Raw genomic sequence first — 19,869 nt, forward strand, 5'->3', positions numbered from 1 at the left:
CTCCATAGACATCACACATGCCTCTGTCATCTGACACTTCATCCAGTTATGCACCATGCACAGCAATTAAGATTCAAATCAGATTCTCACTACCTATGTTCTTGCTCAAAATAGTCATATGAGTTAATATAGTAATATTAGAAAGAATAGCTTCTAACACGTGTTGAACATCTGTAACATGTCAGGCAGGCGCCAGATATTTTATCTACATTATCGCCACTCCTGACTACAAAACAGGCATTGTTATTATCCCTATGGAGACCCAGAGAGCCAAAGCCACCTAAGGTCACACAACTTACACATGGTGGAGCCTAGGACTCAACCCCCTGAGGACTCCTGGGGATTCCCGCCTCGCACTGCCTCATCATATGATGTCACCTTAACTCCAGTATCTGTTAAACTCAAAACGCATCCCATCATGAACTTGGCTCTCCACACTGCTTCAGGAGGCACTGGAGTACTTGGTTTTTTTTGCTTTATTTCTGGGGTTGTTGCCTGTTCTCACTCCCATCCAGGATGGGGCGTGAGCAAGACTAAGGTGCAGTCCTGGCTGATGGCAAAGGCTGTGAGGATGCCACACTGCACCTGCCACAAGAGAATGCCAGGACCACCTCCCTGGGCCCACGCTGGCACCCTTCTACGTAACACACAAGGGGAATTTTCCTAAAATGAAAGTCACAGACTGAAGGCTTATGGGTCACATCGAAGACCCCTTATGTGTTCTTTTGCCTTGTATAACATCTTAAGTAAATCTGAATTCACCGACTATGTTTAAAAATCAGGTGATTTCAAATAATTCTAATTTCTAGCTTCTCTGGAAAACTGGGAAGTGACACCAGCCTTGAGCCTCAATTCCAGCACTGCAACAATCAGGAACCAGAGAGCGGCGCCCTCCCCTCCCCTCTGCCTCCTCCCTCCCCTCTGCCTCCTCCCCTCCCCTCTGCCTCCTCCCTCCCCTCTGCCTCCTCCCTCCCCTCTGCCTCCTCCCCTCCCCTCTGCCTCCTCCCCTCCCCTCTGTCTCCTCCCCTCCTCTCTGTCTCTTCCCCTCCTCTCTGTCTCCTCCCCTCCTCTCTGCCTCCTCCCTCCCCTCTGCCTCCTCCCCTCCCCTGTGCCCCTCATGGACAGGGCAGGAGTTCCCCAGTTTGCCCCCCTCCCTACTCAACCCTCTGCACTCTCTGACATTACCTGCCTGGTCCCGACAAGCACACGCCTGCAAGCCCTTGACAGACTGGACTAAAGCCCACACACACTTCCTCACCCATGCCAAATACTTACCTGCTTATAAAGCTACAGGTATATCTTAACAATATACCCCCAGAGCAAATCATTAACATCTGCAGACGGTCTGCAGGGTATTTTATAAACATTTCTTCATTAATGGCAACATGGAGATTTTGTTAGAGCTGAACAACATTATAAGACATCTCTGAGTCCAAAATCTAGGTTTTGCAGAGGACCAAGTCGAGGCATGTGGAAATGAAGTGACTGGCCAAGGCAGCAAGGTGAGTCACTACTGGAGACAAGAGACAGCCCAGACCAGCTGCTCTCCAGCCCACCGCCCACCACCTCTGATACTGTTTGGATATTTTTTGTCCCTGCCCAAATCTCATGTTGAATTGTAATCCCCTGTGCTGGAGGTAGGGCCTGGTGGGAGACGACTGGATCATAGGGTGGATCCCTCGTGGCTTGGTGCTGTCTCCGTTATAGAGGTCTTGTGAGATCTGATCATTTAAAAGTGTGTGGCACCGCGCCCCCACCTCTCTCTCTTTTGCTCCAGCTTCTGCCACATGACATGCCTGCTCCCACTACACCTTCTGCCATGATTAGAAGCCTGCTGAGGCCTCCCCAGAAGCAGAAGCCACTATGCTTCCTGTACAGCCTACAGAACCAGGAGCCAGTGAAATCTCTTTACTTTTAAATTATCTAGCCTCAGGCATTTCTTTATACCAATGCAAGAACGCCTAACATGACCTCCACACTCCAGAGAAAATTTTAAAAGTTACAAGGCACTTAATCTTTAAAATTGGCTTTCCACGTTAGATTCCATATTGTATTGATCATTGATCAGGCTTCTACTATAATTCTTTGAAAGATTAATTGAAGGCAGACAGTTATCTGAAACTGGAATACATTCTCTCTCACAACTGGCAATCACTCTCCCAAATACGTGTTGTGGTCCGAGGTTCTTAAATCTCAACCTCAGCCCTCAGCAAGCGGCACTCTGGAGCACCTCCACCTATCACACCTAAGGCACGGGACAGGCACAAAACCAAAAACATCCCATTCCCACTTGTCTCAAAGCCAAAGGGAACACAATATTTGGAGTTTAAAGTCTGGTCTTACCCATAATGTAGGAAGGTACTCAGAGGAAGTGATCACATTTCCACTTAAATCGAATTGATTAATCTGCCGGAAAACTATGATGTTTACATCATCGATGTCATTATTCCCAACCTAGAGAGAGAAACAGGGAATGCTAGTAATGAGAAAGCTGGAGGAGGAACTTCTATGCCAGTCGTCCGACGGCCTGAGAGCTGCTTCACTGCAAACTTTACTTCTTACATTAAGGAAGCGAAGTTTGTCATTGAGTACCCTACGTCCAAGGTCACAAACTGACAGAAGACGGCTATCCCTGGACCATAGACACATTTCATTTCGAGAGCACAGTATTTTTTTTTCTAAGTTTTAATTGCTTGCCAACATGTTAAAAATTAAGAAACTTCATATATGAAGCCAGATTTTCCAGCTTCTCTTAAAAAAAGGAGAAGGATGTCCTTGCCTGTTGGAGCAGGGGCAGAGTCACAGCACCCCCTCTGCATGGGGTCTGTACATGGCATTTGCGAGACCCCAGAGGGCCAGCCCCCTTCCCTTTCCTACCTGCCCGGCCACAGTCCATGTTATGCTAGTGATCCTGGCCTAAGTTACTACACCGAGAACATGCAAAGCATTTGGTGTGAGATGCAGTCATTCCAGCCATTTAAAATGCCAACACCGTAAAGACATCAAGGAAATCCACTTCCGGCCCTGTGCAGTGGCTCATGCCTATAATCCCAGCACTTTGGGAGGCACAAGTGGGCAGATCACCTGAGGTCAGGAGTTCAAGACCAGCCTGGCCAACATGATGCAACCCCGTCTCTACTAAAAATACAAAAATCGGCCAGGGGTGATGGATTACGCCTGTGGTCCCAGCTACAGGCTGAGGCAGGAGAATCACTTGAACCCACAAGGCAGAGGTTGCAGTGAGCCGAAATCGCGGCACTGCATTCCATCCTGGGTGACAGAGTGAGACTCCGTTTCAAAAAAAAAGAAAATCCACTTCCTAGGTCAAAAGTTCTAACTGGCCCAACATCCTCCCTCCAAACTCCTCACAATCTTCATGCATAATGAAGCCACCTAAATAAAGCCACTAAGAGAGGCAGCCCCTCTTACCCCACCTAAGCCCTCTAGTCTTCCCAATAAGAGTTATTCAGTGACAGAAAAGCCTTACTTCAAATGATTCCCAGGCCACATCCTGTGACTCAAAGGATGTCCTCTTTAGGGATTAATTTAGTTAGGTCATAATCTTGAACATCAAAAAACTCTGCCCACCAAACGGGAGCAGGAAAAAGGTCATCTGAACCTAAGAAAACTGGGGGGCCCTGCCACCTATTAAGCCCATGTTCTTTCTATTATTGTCCCTTGATCTGAAATGCCGCTTATGACTTAAAATCCTTAACTTGTGGAATAATGATCAGAACTTACAGGGCGAGTCGGGGGGGAGGATACAACAGTTCCAATTTCCTTTGTGGATGCATGACAGCAACGCTGTTCATTAAAAACCCACATAAGATGTTGCTTGTGAAGATGACACTATTCTAAGAGGACCCTTAATTAGGATTAAAGTTGCCCCTGCCACAGATGAAAGGCAGACAGCCAGAGGAGACGGGAGGACTTCTGATCAGGGAGGCACCCACACCCCGGTGCAGCGGCAGCACTTAATGCCTTACCTCAATCACCCGATGGTGGGGGAGCGCCCGCTCAATGTGGTCGTTGCCTTCTGCCTTGAGCTGAACGTGGTACACACATCCCGGCTGCAAATAAACTCAGGAGTCAATTCTCTAGAAAGGGGGCTTGTCATATCATGCCTGGTCCAAGCCTGGTTTGGCTGCACAAGGTCACTAAGACCAGGGGCATTTCTGTCTCCTCATTTCCCAATCTGTGGCCTGTTAACCTTCTTGAGAGTCTAGAGTTCCTTTAAGAACACGCCTAGTGTGGAAACACCTGAAATTTTGGGACTCCTTCAATCCCAACTCAGTTTCATTTTCTTCTACCCCAAATAAATCAAATTTGGTTTCTTATTTCAAAATTCCAAGCATACTATACGCTCCTACTCTTCTAAGATGTTTCTCCTCTTCATCTGCCCCTCCCCTCTACCCGTATATACACATTGATGGATATCTGGAATGTCCATCTTAGGCATTCCCAAATATTTGTGCTAGGTATTACTTCTGGGAACTGGGAATTTCTGACTTCTCTTTTTAAAATTTCAATGATCTGGCAACCCTAAGTCTGTCTTCCCCCATGGCTACAATAAGCTGGAGCCAAGTGACAGGCTGCCCCTTTCCACAGCCCTCACCACTCCCTATCATTTGCCCAGCCTCCTCCCCTGTTCACACTGCTCTTCTGGCTCCATAGGCATTTGGCTTGAGAGCCCTGGCATAAGCCACGGCTACACACTGCTAGGGAGAAGTCCTACTAAACCCATGGTTTTCAAACTCCACTGTGCCACAGATCTTTGATCTGACCTACTGGCTAGAAAAAGGGCAAACGGTACCAATTAAGGTAAGAATTGGGAGGGCTCCAGGGCCCCACCCCAGCCCTCTCGCCCACCCCACTCCTGGCAGTCTTGGGGCCACAAGACACTTCTGGACACAGGATGAAAAAAACATCCCTTAAGAAAACACGTTCCAAGTCTCACCAGCAATCCACGTAATCTGAACTTGCCCTCTTCGTCTGTCACAGTGTCTTCTCCATAAATGCTGCAGTCGTTCTGGCCCACCGCTTCCACGGCAACCCCCTGTTCGGGCTCTCCGTTTAAGGAGGACACTGTGCCATAGCAACTAGTATGGCAAGAAAAGGCACGAATGAGATAGTCTCATGGTGATCTGAAGGACCCAAGTGTTTCCCATTTACGAACAATTACAGGGCAAAATAGCTCAGTGGAGAACTGTGCCCCAATGACCCAGGCAACTTGGTGTGGCCAGCCCACTTCCAAACCACACCTTCCCGTCACAGGGATAAGCTGCCATCAATTTCTCTTCTCACACATTTTGAGGGATGCTCTGGAAAACTGTAATTTAAGAAGGTTAAGGCTTTATTTTATTCTTTCCAGGCTTTATTTGAAATAATGGAGCTTTCAATAACACGGAAATAACTCACTTCCTCTTTCACTCCACATATTCAGTAGAAAATGGTCCATTTTTCTAAACCCAATCTTTCCAATTACTCTTCATCTAAAGTGATTCGGTATAAGTGTACAAAAAATATGTATGTGTGTATACATGTATATATGTATGTATCTATCTATAGATATTTTTCTATAGAATAAAATAATTATTCTTTATTTTTATTTTTTTGTAGAGAGGGGGTCTTGCCATGTTGCCTAGGCTGGTCTTGAACTTCCGGACTCAAGTGGACCTCCCACTTCAGCCTCCAAAAGTGTTGGGATTATAGGTGTGAGCCACTGTGCCTTGCCAGACACTAATGTATATCTATCTATCTATAGCTGGAAGCACTCAGAAAAACTGGAAGTACTGGTGGTCTCCCAGAAGAGGAACTTGGGTGACTAGGAGATGGGACAGAGGGGAAATCTTACACTATACTCTTCTCAGCATTTTGTAAGTTTTATTCAACTGAGCACATTTTCTCCTTTTAGTAATTTAATTCAGGTTTGAAACTCTTTTAAAAAATAAAAGTGGCCAAGCACGGTGGCTCACGCCTGTAATCCCAATACTTTGGGAGACTGGCAGATCTCTGAGGTCAGGAGTTCGAGACCAGCCTGGCCAACAAAGTGAAACCTTATCTCTACTAAAAATACAAATTGAGCCAGGCATGGTGGTGGTCCCAGCTACTTGGGAGGCCAAGACAAGAGAACTGCTGGAACCCAGGAGGCAGAGGTTGCCGTGAGCCAAGAATGCACCACTGTACTCCAGCCTGGGCAAGAAGAGTGAAACTCTGTCTCAAAAAATAAAAAATAAATAAAAGCTTTTAGCAACTCAACAGACTCTCTCAAGCTAATTCCAAAATAGGAAATTTGAGACTGGGAGAGAAGGGCAGCAGTCAAAATTCCTTTGCCCACGTATCTCATCTCCCTTGCCTCCCAGGTAAAATCAACGTGAAGCCTGGGATGCGTTTCCAGGCAACAGAAGCCTGAATGTGATTTGCCAGCCCAGCCCTGAAAGACAGTCAGGTGGCTGGGGCACTTACCTGTAAGCGGTTCGGTACCCCGTGATGGTGATCTTCAGGTTCTGGCCTTCCTGCACCTCGATCATCTGTGAGGACGGCTCAAACCGGAACTCCTTCATCATGGGTTTGAAGTAATACTGGCCAGGGCTCTGCCAAGATAATCACACTGAACCTCAGCAGCCACATCTAGGCATGGTTTAAAAGTGAGGGGCGAAGGTCATGATGGACCAGAATTACACCAGAGGAGTGCCGTGGCTTCCCAGGCAGCCAGAAATGGTAATCCTCTGTCTACAATCACCACTCACAGTCAGGTAACGGCAATCACAGCTCTAACAATGGCAGCTGCCGGTATCACCTGCCTGCAACGACTCTGCGAGGTAGAAGTCATATTTAAATTTTTTTTTTTTTTTTTTGAGACAGGACCTGACTCTGTCCCCTAGGATGGAGTGCACGATCAAAGCACTCTGGGCTCAAGCAAATCTCCCACCTCAGCCTCCTGAGTACCTGGGACCACAGGCATGCACCGCCATGCCCAGCTAATTGTTTTTATTTTTTGTAAAGAAGGGGTCTTCCTATGTTGCGGGTCTCAAACTCCCAAGCTCAAGCGATCCCCCTGCCTCACCGTCACAAAGCGGTGGGATTACAGGTGTGGCCCACCATGCCTGGCCCGTATTTGAATTTAATGAATAAAGAAACTGAGGCTCAGAGAGGCAAAGTAACTTGCCTGATAGGACACAGCAAGTAAGGAGCAGTCTGCATCACTGCAAAGCGATGTCTTCAGATGCCCCTGCTGCCCGGTCTGCAACAGCCCCACTATAGCCACTTTGTTACCACGACTGACAAGATGACCAACTAACACACACTTCCTGAATCCCAGCAGTCAGGGCCTCCGACTGCATCTCCAAAGAAAAACTGCTGCTCTCTTCCCACCAGGAGGAATGTGCCTTTCAGAAGAAACGCAAGCTAACCACCAAACAAGACTCAGCATCATAAACATGATTCCGTAGCAAAACAAGAAGCTGCCCGAGAGAGGGGCCGTTGTGGCCAGGGAAATTAATTACACTGTCTTAGTGACAAGCGGGTGATCAGAAAACAAGAGGCGTGTGTGGAAGAGAACATGAATCAGCAGCATTAAGTTTGAGTAAGAGCAATACTCTAATGACTGTGGGCCCCCAAGAAACTGAAACCACTCCACATTGGTTTTCTCTTCTCACGTTGTCAAGCAACACGTAAGTCTCGCATGCTGCATCGTGGCTCTCTCTCAGGGAAGACAGGCAGGCGGTAAATTGCAGAAACACGTTACCAGGTTTGAGAATGTCAGAATGCCGTTGTCCTGGGTCAAGAGGTTGGAACGAAAGACGCCACCGCTCAGGGATAAGAGGACTCCCGGGAGGGGCTGGTCATCCTCAGCTTTTATCTGGGGATGAGAACGTGAGACCAGAGCAAGGTTAAACTCCTACTACCCATGAAGATAACAATTCCACAAGTCAAGAGGTCATTCTTTTAAGGTATTTTTTCTTTTATTGTTACTTAAAGGAAGACAGGGGACCTAATCTTCCTCCCCACAGGTAAATAACATTATAAGTTTTATAAGTTTGGTGTGTAGCCTTCTAGAACTTTTTTTTTTCTTTTCTTTTTTTGAGACAGGGTCTTGCTCTGTCACCCAGGCCAGAGAGCAGTGGCACAATCTGAGCTCACTACAACCTTCACCTCCCAAGCTCAAGCAATCCTCCAGCTTTAACTTCCTGAGGAGATGGGACTATAGGCACACACCACCATGTCCAGCTAAATTTCTGCTCTATTTTTTTTATAGAGACGGGTCTTGCCATGTTGCCCAGGCTGATCTCAAACTACTGGGCTCAAGCAATCCACCTGCCTAGGTCTCCCAAAGTGCTGGCATTACAGGCATGAGCCACCATGCCCAGCCCAGAACTCTTTCTATACCCACATAAATTTTATAAACATTATGTAGTACTGTTCACAGACTGGCAAGTTCATTGAGTGGGTGGAGGAGGTGAAATAAAAATGGCATGTTACATGTACAGTTCTGCAACTTGCTCTCTTCCTCAACAATTTATCCTGGTTCTCTTCTGCCAGCCAATAGAAATCTGCCTGTTTCTTAACTACTACGTAGCATTCTAAGGCAGGGGTTGACAAACCACAGCACCTATTTTTTTTTGGTACACAAGAGACAATCGGAATATCCCCAAATATATATCTTTATGCACCTAGGTTTTTTTTTTTTTTTCCTGAACAATCAATTCCTAAAAGCAGAATTATTGGATACATGCACTTTAAATTCAGAAAGATACTATCAAATTGCATTCCAAAGTGGCTATAACCACTTACTGTCCCATAAATTATTTAGGCTTGGGAAAACCCATGCTTACCAAAAAATAGAGATTGTCTTAATTATGGCAAATCTAATCCCCCCAAAACAGTGTTTCGACTGTAGTTTCCTTAGCACATTTCATCAGTAACGACGGAGGCTTCGTGTTTCTGTATTTATTAGTCACCTGCGTTACTTCCATGAATTTCCTTTTCATAATCTTTGTTCATTTTTTTTCTAGCGGGTTGTCTTTTTCTTACCAATTTTAAGAGCTCCTTGTAAAATGGGGATATTATTTATGATGCAAACATTTCTTCCGAGTTTGAGTATCTTTCAGTTTGGCTCCAAATGTATTCAGCAATATAGAATTTTACATTTTTATACGATGTAATCTGTCACTCTTTTCCTTTGGCCTATAGTTTATAAATATTCATTCTCAACGATCTCCAGACCCACTCTGTGCAATCACAGCACACTTCTTCCCAGGAAGGACCGGCGGAAGGCAGCTAGGCGGCAAACACCTCAGTAAGAACGTTCTGTGTCCTTCAATATGGAACAGTTATGGATAAGAGCTTCAACTACTTCCCAGAAGGTACACTAGCATGCTGAAGTCAACAGCTCTCTAAATTATGCTGCGTGAAAGAAGCCAGGCCAAAAACAAAAACAAAAACAAAAACAAAAACAGTATATCTCGTCTGATTCCATTTATATATAGGTTGGTGCAAAAGTGATTGCGGTTTCTGCCATTACTCTCGAGGGCACAAACCGCAATCACTTTTGCACCAACCTATAAAAACTCGAAAATGCAAACTAACCAGTGGTAATGAAAAGCAGATCTTCAGCTCAGTGGAAGGGTGGGAGGGAGGGATTACCAAGGGGCAGGAGGAAACCCTGAGGGTCACGGATGTGCTCACTATTTTGACTGTGGAGGTGTTTTCATGGGTGTATTCACAGGTTGAGACTACCACACTGTACCCTTTTTGTGCACTTTATTATATGTTAATTACACCTCAATACAACTGTCTTTTGAAAATACAGTGTGAGTTACCTCAAAGCTTACACCTGCCAGGGCATAGGCCTTGAAGTCTCCAATGGTTCCTTCCACCGCAGTCAGAACGTAGCCCTCCTTCTGTGAGGTCACCGTGTACTCCAGGTCACTGTGCAGGGGGCCAACACTGAAGAAGAGAAAGCAGAATGCTAAACGGCTTTGTTCACACCCTACAGGAAGCCTTACCAAGCCCAAGGAAATGTGGGTCCCAGTTTCTTCAGAGGACTCCCACGCTGATCCCAGGCAAATGTGTCTCTATCCCAGGCTCACCTGTAGGCACCTTTGTCATCAGTAAAGACTGTGATCAGGGGCGAACTCGCCCCCTTTTCACTGATGACAATCTCAACTCCTTCCAACTCGGGGTGGATCTGGCCTTCTAAAAACAGGCCTGCCTTCCCATGGATCTCGATCAGCTTCCCTGGGCAGCTTTCTAAGAGGGGAAGAAATAAACACAAGGATGGGGCTTGGTTGCAGACAGACAGGAGCCTCTTGGTTGGGGTCTTCCCATGACAGAAGCAGCTAAAGCAGATATTAGAAGTTAGTTCCAAATGCGGTTATTTAATACCCCAGGGAGCTCAATAATTGGATACAGCCCAAGCCTCTTTTCATCCCTGAAAGGCCTTTCTCAGTGCAAAGGACTTCAGCAAGAGAATCAAAAAATGTTGAAGGCCGGGTTTTTACTACTACTCTTCCTAGGTTCACAGGAGGCCACAGATCAGGAGGGAACCCTTTACAGCAGACAGGAGGCCGTACTACTCAACCTCCAGAGGACCCACTGAGAAAGACTGCCCCAAAGAGCCTGCCTGCTAGAAGTCACACTCTTCAACACACTCCACTTCCAAACACGAACCACGTAATACCCACAGCTTAATGAAGCCATAGTGCTAGAAAAAAAAAATAAGTGGCAAAAGACAAATACTCCACAAGTGATCACTTCAGTCATCCATTCCCCAAGAAAAGACCCTCCTATCATGCTGTGGCAAAGATCATCAAAGATCATCAATGGAGGCTTTGCGCTTCATCTACCTTCTGGTGTCGACCTGATAACGTCAAAGAAAACCAAATCCTTTTCCAAAAAGATCAACTCAATTCGAAGAGCAAAAGTTACTTTTATTTGTCTAAATCATCCATCCATTCATCCATCCATCCTTCCATCCATCCTTCTATCCAACAGTAACATCTGTGTGCCAAAGAGGATGTAAGGTGGCTTACAAAGATGGTTCCACTATAACATCACACATCTACTTGTAAATGCAGGCAAGGGAACAATTTCAAAGGTGTGTGTGACATTCACTCGCTGAGTTGACATTTACCTCCACTGACGATGGCTTCCATTGAAGGGGGATAAAAGAGCAGCTCTTTAGATGATGGTGTAACGGTGATTTTCTCTCCAGACCTAAAATAATTAATACACTTCAGTTTGGCGGGTCCTGTCCCCCTAGAACAGAGGACACTGTAGGGAAATGCACAAGACGGCTTACCGTGCCCAGTAAGAGAAATCATACAAGAAGGGGCCTTGTAACTCATCTACCATCTCCTGCACGGGAGGCTTGGTCATTCTTTCTCCGCCTTCCTCTTTGCCGTTCTTCTCCCTCTCCTGCCTGCGGGCCTCGATCTCAGCCAGTTGCTGCTCCCTCCGCAGCTCCTGCACAGACTTCAGAGGGCCTAAGACCAAGGCGGGTTCACTGTCGATGGAAGACCTGGAAGAAAGAAATGGTGGCCCCGAGGACACAGTTGCATATCTCTGTCGTCAGTGGGAATTTGACCTTTCTACAAGTATGGACTTGCGACTTAAAAACTAGACACCTTATCATGACACCACAGTGGCCGAGTCTTCAGTTTTAAATAAACTAGTAGTTTCACAAATAATAACAACTGAGCTTCGCAGTGATGGTGGCAGTATCTGGTAGATCTGGGCTGGAATGAAATATCGTTGATTTTATGGCAACTGGATATAAACTTGTCAGTTTCCATCATGGAGTTTTCTCCATGCCACCATCTTCTGTTCCTTCATTCTATCTTCACTGAGAACTGCTCTGATAGAGAACTAAGCACCAGGGATACAGCATCGACAAAACAGACCATACTTCCTACCTCTGTGGAATCCACATTTCAGTGGGAAGGGGCAGAAAATAAACAGAAAAATAGTACCAGAGGAAAAGTGCAATAAAGAAAAATAAAGCAGTGTGGGAAGACAGAGAGCCTGGAGCACTGTTTTACATTAAAGGAACAGTCAAGACCTTTCTGATAAGGTGACATTGGGCAAAGGTCTGAAGGAAGGGAGAGAACGTGCCATGCAGCTCTCTGGGTAAACAGCAGCTCGGGCAAAGCGATGCCAAGTGCAAAGACCTTGGAGAGAAAGCTCACTCAGATGTTCCAGCAATGGTAAGCCCAGCCCAGCCTGGGGCACAGGGGCCCACGGAAAAGTCATATCCGTCAGAGAGGTCCAAGGGGCAGCAGGTGTCAGACTGAGGCTTCACAGGCTTGGTGCCAACCTGGAGCCACTGGAGTTTTCAGTCGAGGAATGGTATGATCTCTGCCATAAAAGAAATCGCTTGCTGCTTCACAGGAAACACACAAAGCAATGGCGGAAACAGGAAGGCCAGCTGGGAAGCTGCTACAGTGATCTCAGAGGGGGTCACACCAGGGCTGAGGGCCACGTGGTAAGAAGGGAAGGCCAGCTGGGAAGCTGCTGTAGTGATCCCAGAGGGGGTTAGATCAGGGCTGAGGGCCACGTGGTAAGAAGGGAAGGCCAGCTGGGAAGCTGCTGCAGTGAACCCCAGAGGGGGTCAGACCAGGGCTGAGGGCCACGTGGTAAGAAGGGACTAGATGACGGGTGTATTTTGACTGTAAAGCCAAGGCTTTGTTGAGGAATTGGCTGGGCCTAGGGTGCAAGGCAAAGAAGAATCAAGAAACAACGAGAAAGCGACAGCTGCCATCTCTGAATCAGAAAAGACCACAGAGGGCCTCTGTGGAGGGCAATTGTCAGCAGTCAGGTTTTGGGTCTGCTAAATACAAGATCCCCAGGGGGATTCCGAGTGTCTGTCTAGCTGGAAGATGCATTCCATACAACCTCCAGCACAAGCAAGCAACACAAACACCCTTGTAAAGTTACAAAAATGAATGTAATCAAGCTGAAAGGAGGTAATATGGAGTTACTACTGGTAAGAAGGTAGATTGCTAGTCCTATCAGTAATTCATACTTTCCAAGCAGGAAGACAGTAAACGACAGGAAAAGACAGCAACAGGCGCCTTCTGGGCACACAATAGACCCTCAGCAAACCCACCCCCAGCTAAAAACCTGGCTCCCCATCACCCGAAACCAGGGCTAGCCCTGACATTTCTCCCGCCCTGACCCAGCGGTCACTTTAGCGCCATGTCTCATCAACTCAGTCTGTCAACAACTTTCCGACCAGTCCGTCGCTCTCCACCTCTGCAGCCACCAGTCTGGGGCCCCCATCACCTCTCCCTGCCTCCACCACCTCCCACTTTCAGGCCTCTTCTGTCTGTTCTCCACTCAGCCAATAGGGGGACCTTTCAGGAAGAAAAGTCATTCCTCTACGTAAAACACGTCAATTGCATCATAGGACAGAGACGAAGGACCTTAACACGGCCTGGCCCCCAGCAGCCTACCTGTCCTGCATGCCCCCAAGGTCAAGCTCAAAGCACTCAGCATAGCCGTCATTTTACAGTTCTGCATGTGCGTCTCTGACCACTGTTCCCCCGAGGAGACCGTCAATCCCATGAGTGTAGGGGCTGTGGCCTCATAAGCCCAGTGCCTAAACACCGAAGATTCTCAGTTATTCAGTCATCATGTGCTCTGCAGAGATGATGGATGGATAAACAGATGGTGGACAGAAACATGGAAACATAGCTGGAAAGGCGACTTCCACCAGGGGCAGCTGGGGAGACAGTGACTCCAATTCCCATTCTACTTGACAGAGACGGTCGTGTTGCCAAAACTCTTTCATTTCTCAAGAAAATTGGGGTGTCACAAGTACCTCACCACACTGCAAAAATTTCCCTGAAAGGCGACACTCACATGAACGTGACCCTCGGTGAGGGACTTGCCTTTCAAATACTTCCTCTCTCATGACCCTTCTTATACCAGGTGCCATCTCTATTTCCCAAGCCTTCAAGCAAAAGTCTAAAGAAAAATAGGCAATTTTTTTTCAAATTTGCTAAAACACTTGAAATACAACGCACAAACCGCAGAGATTTTTTTTCCTTAGCAAAGATGAGAAGTACAAAGAGTTCAAACAGAAACTGAAGACAATGAAACAAGCTGTCGCAACGCTCTTCCTCACCCACAGGTAATTTCTGAATCAGAAAAGAAAGGATCAAGCATGCTGGGAATTGACAGCAATGTCCTATAAGAGAGGGAAGGCCATTTGTATATATGTCTAGAGATAAGAAATCAAAACTAATTTCCAGATAGTCTATTAGAGACTCCCTAGGCCTCATCCACACCCTCCCCTGCCACTCTCAGCCCACCGCAGAACGCTCGTCTTACTTGATAGTCACAGTGACATCCATCATTTTGTCGGTGGTGATAGTTCCAAGGACATGGTGGCGAATGGCTGTCAATGTCAAGATACTAGGTGAAGACCTACAAATCAAAGGAGAGGAAACACTAGACTCTGCTCATTCTCAGAAGATCATCAGCAATACCCTTTTTGGGCATCCTTCCTCACCCTAAATATACAACAGAAAATTCCTCTCAGACTGGGGTAAAATAACTCTGGAGATCCAGAGAAGTATTTTAATGAGTAAACTAATTCTCCACTCCAAAACTTTACACTTCTAATTCCCAGTGAAACCCACACACGTCTGTAAAAATATAAAAATGGCAGACTTGAGTTTGACAGATGCTCATCAGGGAGGGCTGGGAGATTTGACAATGCTTCTATTTAAGCCACTTCAAAAACACAGTCCTCTGTCCTGGGGTTACAGAATTCTTGGGAAAGGGATCCTATCTCTGGTTCCTCAGTAACTAATCCAAGTGTCTTAAAATTCTTATCTAGAAATTCTGTTGAAGGCCTAACCTTGCCTCTTTCAGAAAAAAACTTAAAAACTCCTTCTGTTCTCTGAAGTAAATGAAGAATCCTCCATGGAATGTACACAAACACCACAAAGCATTCAATTCCCAGGCTTACGTGTCATAGGTGTAGAACGCTTGCTCAAACCGGTGGCAGGAGCGAGGGGTCACTTTGTACACACCTACAGACAGGAAATCAAAAGTAATTTTCAGAGAATGGCATCTATTACACTGAGCAATTTCGACATCTGAAATCGAGTGGCAGCTCTTTGCATGTGAAAACTCAAATATATCGCAGATCTGCAATAATGGGATCAGAAATACTAGGCAGGCATCGTTTTCACTGCCTATGAAGGCTTCTTACCAATGACCCGATCCATGCAACGGCCCAATCACAGGCACACAGTTTTCATTTTCCACAATGTAACAACTCACAGTAGTTAAATCTGCACAGACCAAGTGAACGGACCCACACACCAGAAGGAACAGAAAATACATTTCTACTGCAAATTGGACTGAGGATAATTTTCTACCTAAAAGATTCTATTAAGGATCCAAGAGATAACCACAGCCTCAATTTCTTCCTATAACTATTCCTAAAAATGAGGTAGGAGTAAGGGAAGCCCCAGAAAAGCATGAGTCTATGTGGGAGGACATTCCGAGCAGGGTACATTTCATCACTTGCCAGAGGAACACAGTCAATTTCAGGAAGATACAAGGAATAACAATGTATTTTCCCCAAATCATTATTAACCAATATTTTGGCCACACTTCCTACAAAAACCTGAAATTAGCTAAAACCACCCTGCTGTTTTCATTGCACTCAACAAGCCCCAGAGTAGTTATCATCAAAAAAAAAAAAAAAAAATCAGGTTTCTCTGTTCCTTTTGTTTGGTCTTTCATTGAACAAATATCAAGAGTACCTCCTCCTGGCTCGGTATGGTGCTAGGTACGGGTACACAGTGGGAGATGACAGAGCAGTGGTCCCTGTCTTCATGGAGTTTACCATCCACAGAGAGAGGGGGGCATTTGACAGTCACAAACATATCAATTGTGGCACATGCAAGAAGGGGACAGAAGTGAGTGCTGACAGCAAGAACATAGGAGGCAGGCCTAAGTGGCCCTGGAGACCATCCTCCCCCAGGGAAGCAATACTGAACTGATGGGTAAGAAGGCCCCAGCTAAGACAGGCAGGAGGACACGTCCACAAAGAACACAGGATCTGCCTCACAGGCTGGCCCATTGTTTCCTCGACAGGCATCCTTCCTGCCTTGAGAACAAACTCTGGTTATGTTGAGGGTGGCAACATGCTCAGCCTCGAGCAGCACATCCAACTGTCCCAGCTTCTCTTGCAGCTAGAAGTAACCATGTGACATGGTTCTGGCCAATAATACAGACAAATAGCTTACTGGAGGAGGGGGCACAAGGAAATCTTTGCCTGCCCCATCCTTGATTTTCTCCTTTAAACATAAGCTTTCTAACCCTAGCCGTCTTGAAAATGTAAGGCAGAAAATACAAGGTAAAGGCCTAAAGAATCACAGACACCACTCCTAAAATCTACCAGCTGCTGAACCCATGCTGGCAGCTACACACTGCCACACTTCTTTATTGAGCCAAATAAACTACCACTTGCTGATGGCACTCCTGTATGAATTTTGTTACATGTAGCCAAAGGCAGCTGAACTGACACCCGGAAGGACAGAGTGACTGGAATAGAGAGTGGCAGACAGGGCTGGGTTACACAAGAGCTAAGGTCAGGTTAAGGAGTTTGTATTTTATCTTGGGAACCAAAAGAAGGAGCCACTGAATTATTCATTAGGAAAACGCAAAACAAAACTGAGAGGTGACAGTGTGCTAGCAGCCCTCAGTCTCGGTGCCTCCTCAGCCTCAGCGTCCACTCTGGCGGCACTTAAGCAGCCCTTCAGCCCGCCAGGGCACCGTCGGAGCCCCTCTCTGGGCTGGCTGAGGCGGAAGCCGCCTTCCTCTGCTTGTGGTGAGGTGTGGAGGGAAAGGTGCGGGTGGGAACCGGGGCTGCGCGCCGCGCTGGTGCGCCAGTGTGAGTTCCGGCGGGCGTGGGCGTGGGCATGGGACGGGCGTCGGCACCGGCACGGACTCTGCGGGCCCTGCACACGGAGCAGCCAGCCGGCGCCGAGGGCCCAGGGCAGTGAGGGGCTTTACGCAGCTGCTGGCCCAGGTGCGGTACTCAAATTCTCACTGGGTTTAGCTGCCTCCGGGCGGGGCAGGGCTCAAGACCTGCAGCCCGCCATGTCTGACCTCCTACCCCTGCCGTAGGCTCCTGCGCGGCCTGAGCCTCCTCAACGAGCGCCGCTCCGTGGCGCCTGGTCCCATGGACAGTGCAAGGGCTGAGGAGTGCAGGTGTGGCTGGGGACTGGCGGGCAGCTCCGCCTGCAGCCCAGGTGCAGGATCCACCGGGTGAAACCAGCTGGGCTCCTGAATGGGATCGGGACTTGGAGAACTTTTATATCTAGTCAGAGGATTGTATGTGCACCAATCAGCACTCCGTGTCTAGCTCAGGGTTTGTAAATACACCAATCAGCACTCTGTATCTAGCTCAAGGTTTGTAAATACACAATGAGACACGACTTCATATCCACCAGGATGGCTATAATAAAACAGACAATAACAAACGCTGGTGAAGGAGGTGAAGAAACAGGAATCCTCATGCATTGCTGGTGGGAATATCAAATGACACAGCCTCTGTGGAAAACAATTTGACAGTTTCTTAAAAGATTAAACATAAATTTATCACACAATGCAGCAATTCCATTCCTAGGTATCGAAACAAGAAAAATGAAAACATATGGACACAAAGACTTGTACAAGAATGTCCGTAACATTAGTCATAACAGCGCCAAACTGGAAACTACTCAAATATCCACCAATTGGTAAATGGATACACAAAATGTGATATAACCACACACCAGAATACTACGCAGCAATGTAATGGAACAAACTACTGATATGTGCTATGACACAGATAAACTTCAAAAACATGTTAAATAAAAGAAGCCAGACAAAATACCAGCATTGTATGATAAACGTCCAAAAAAAGCCAAACCATGGGGATAGAAAATAGATCAGTGGCTGGCCATGGCTGAAAAACAGGGATTAACTGTCAACAGGCACAGAGGATCTTACACTGTGGGTGACGAACAGGTCTAAAACTGGATTCTGGCCATAGTTGTGCAACTTGGTAAATTTACTACAAATCGTTTTATTGTACATCTTAAATAGGTGAGTTTTATGATGTGCAAATTCTGTCTCCAAAAAAAGCCATTATAAAAGAGAGAGAGGGCTGGGTACAGTGGCTCACACCTGTAATCCCAGCACTTTGGAAGGCCGAGGTGGGTGGATCACTTGATGTCAGGAGTTTGAGACCAGCCTGGACAAGTGGTGAAACCCATCTCTACTAAAAATACAAAAATTAGCTGGACGTGGTAGCGGGCACCTGTAATCCCAGCTACTCGAGAGACTGAGGCAGGAGAATCGCTTGAACCCAGGAGGCAGAGGCTGCAGTGAGCTGAGATCGAGCCACTGCACTCCAGCCTGGGTGACAGACCGAGACTCCATCTCAAAAAAAAAAAAAAAAAAAAAAAAAAAAAAAAAAAGAACGAGGAAAGAGACAGAAGTCACTGAAAGATTTTAAGCAAAGTGGGAAATGATGCAAATTTTAAAACAGCACTATAAAGAGAGGTCATTGGCCAATGGTATATGTTTGGAGGTGAAGGGCCCAGTGGTCTCTACCCAACTCAAACCCGAGAGAGACAGAAAAACAAGAGCAGGCTGAACACACTGAAATTGAAAGCTTGATGCAAACACAACCAAGATAGAAAAAACTGCCTTCAAAACCATCCTCTGGTGCCTTTCCATTTTTCTAATCCATGGCACAAACTTACCAGGCTTGGACAGGCAGAATCGGTTGACTCCTTTGGAGAGGTTATAAATCCCCACATTCTCACGTCCATTTCCATCCTGATAAAATTCCTAAGGGAGCAAAGCCAATACAATGACTTACTAGGAGAGATGGAGACACCAAGATGATTAATAATATTTCTCTTTCCAAACCAGTCATCTGTTTTGCCCATTAATCATCAGAGCAGTTGGGGGCCACAGGAAAATTAAACACCTCCCACAACTTCCAACGAAAGTGTGCTATTTTTCATTCAATCAACTAATATTTATTGAGCGCCTGCTATGTGACAGACACAAGGCTGGGCCTTGGGAGGCACGGCCATGGCTCCTGCTCTCACGGGGCTTATGTTCTAATACAGGAAGACAAAATCAATGCGTCAACAAATAAATTAGTGATCTCAGCTGGTCAGTAAAGAAGCTGTGAAAATAAACAGGAAAGCAGGAGAAGAACAATCCCTGCCTAGGGGTCTTTAGCACGCTGGTCCTCAGGGCACATCTCTTCTGAACACTAGGGCTACAGCCTGAATGAGGAGGAAAAACCAATGACACGTGTTTCTGGAGAAGACACAGCATTCCAGGCAGAGGGGAGAGTGTGTGCAAAGGCCCCGAGGAGGCAGTGAGCTTGGTGTGGGACTGGAGAGGACCACTGTGGCTGGGGCCTGGCAACTGAGGGGAGACTGGGAGGAGATAAAGAAAAGGTTAAGGAAGTGTCAAAAAAAAAAAAAAGAAAAAAAGATCTTATTACAAGGGAGTTGGAAATTCACTCCACTGCTAGAAGGGAAATGTTTCCTAAGTATCTAAAACTTATTATGAACCGGATATTTATCTCCTATAACAAATCAGCCTGTCGAGTTTTTGTAATTAAGCAGTTAGGGGAGTAAACTGGCACATGAAACACCAGTTTCAATTCTTCTAGTTTCTCTACAGAGAAACTAAGACCTGCCAATGACATCTGCCACTGCTCGACATCAAAGCATTATAGAAAATTCATGACGGGATCAACATAGGTGCTCCTGAAGCCCATTTCACACTGCCTTTCAGGCCACAGAGACAACAGTCAACAAGAGACTAAGATCC

At 46.5% G+C, this 19,869-nt stretch overlaps 1 protein-coding gene across 1 annotated transcript in view; it reads right to left on the reverse strand.

Annotated features, from left to right (window-relative positions):
- Positions 1-19,869, reverse strand: part of LOC126944512 (nodal modulator 1) — a 63,113-nt gene that overhangs the window by 9,455 nt on the left and 33,789 nt on the right. Inside the window, exons 16-27 of the mRNA XM_050774064.1 lie at positions 18,777-18,864; positions 14,978-15,041; positions 14,335-14,430; positions 11,303-11,521; positions 11,135-11,217; positions 10,092-10,251; positions 9,822-9,948; positions 7,748-7,861; positions 6,466-6,593; positions 4,958-5,099; positions 3,987-4,070; positions 2,344-2,454 (exon numbers count right to left, since the gene is read on the reverse strand). Coding sequence (XP_050630021.1) covers positions 2,344-2,454; positions 3,987-4,070; positions 4,958-5,099; positions 6,466-6,593; positions 7,748-7,861; positions 9,822-9,948; positions 10,092-10,251; positions 11,135-11,217; positions 11,303-11,521; positions 14,335-14,430; positions 14,978-15,041; positions 18,777-18,864 — 1,416 coding nt within the window. The remainder of the gene's footprint in view (positions 1-2,343; positions 2,455-3,986; positions 4,071-4,957; positions 5,100-6,465; positions 6,594-7,747; positions 7,862-9,821; positions 9,949-10,091; positions 10,252-11,134; positions 11,218-11,302; positions 11,522-14,334; positions 14,431-14,977; positions 15,042-18,776; positions 18,865-19,869) is intronic.

The sequence above is a fragment of the Macaca thibetana genome, chromosome 20 (genome assembly GCF_024542745.1).
Source record: "Macaca thibetana thibetana isolate TM-01 chromosome 20, ASM2454274v1, whole genome shotgun sequence".
Classification (NCBI taxonomy): Eukaryota; Metazoa; Chordata; class Mammalia; order Primates; family Cercopithecidae; genus Macaca; species Macaca thibetana.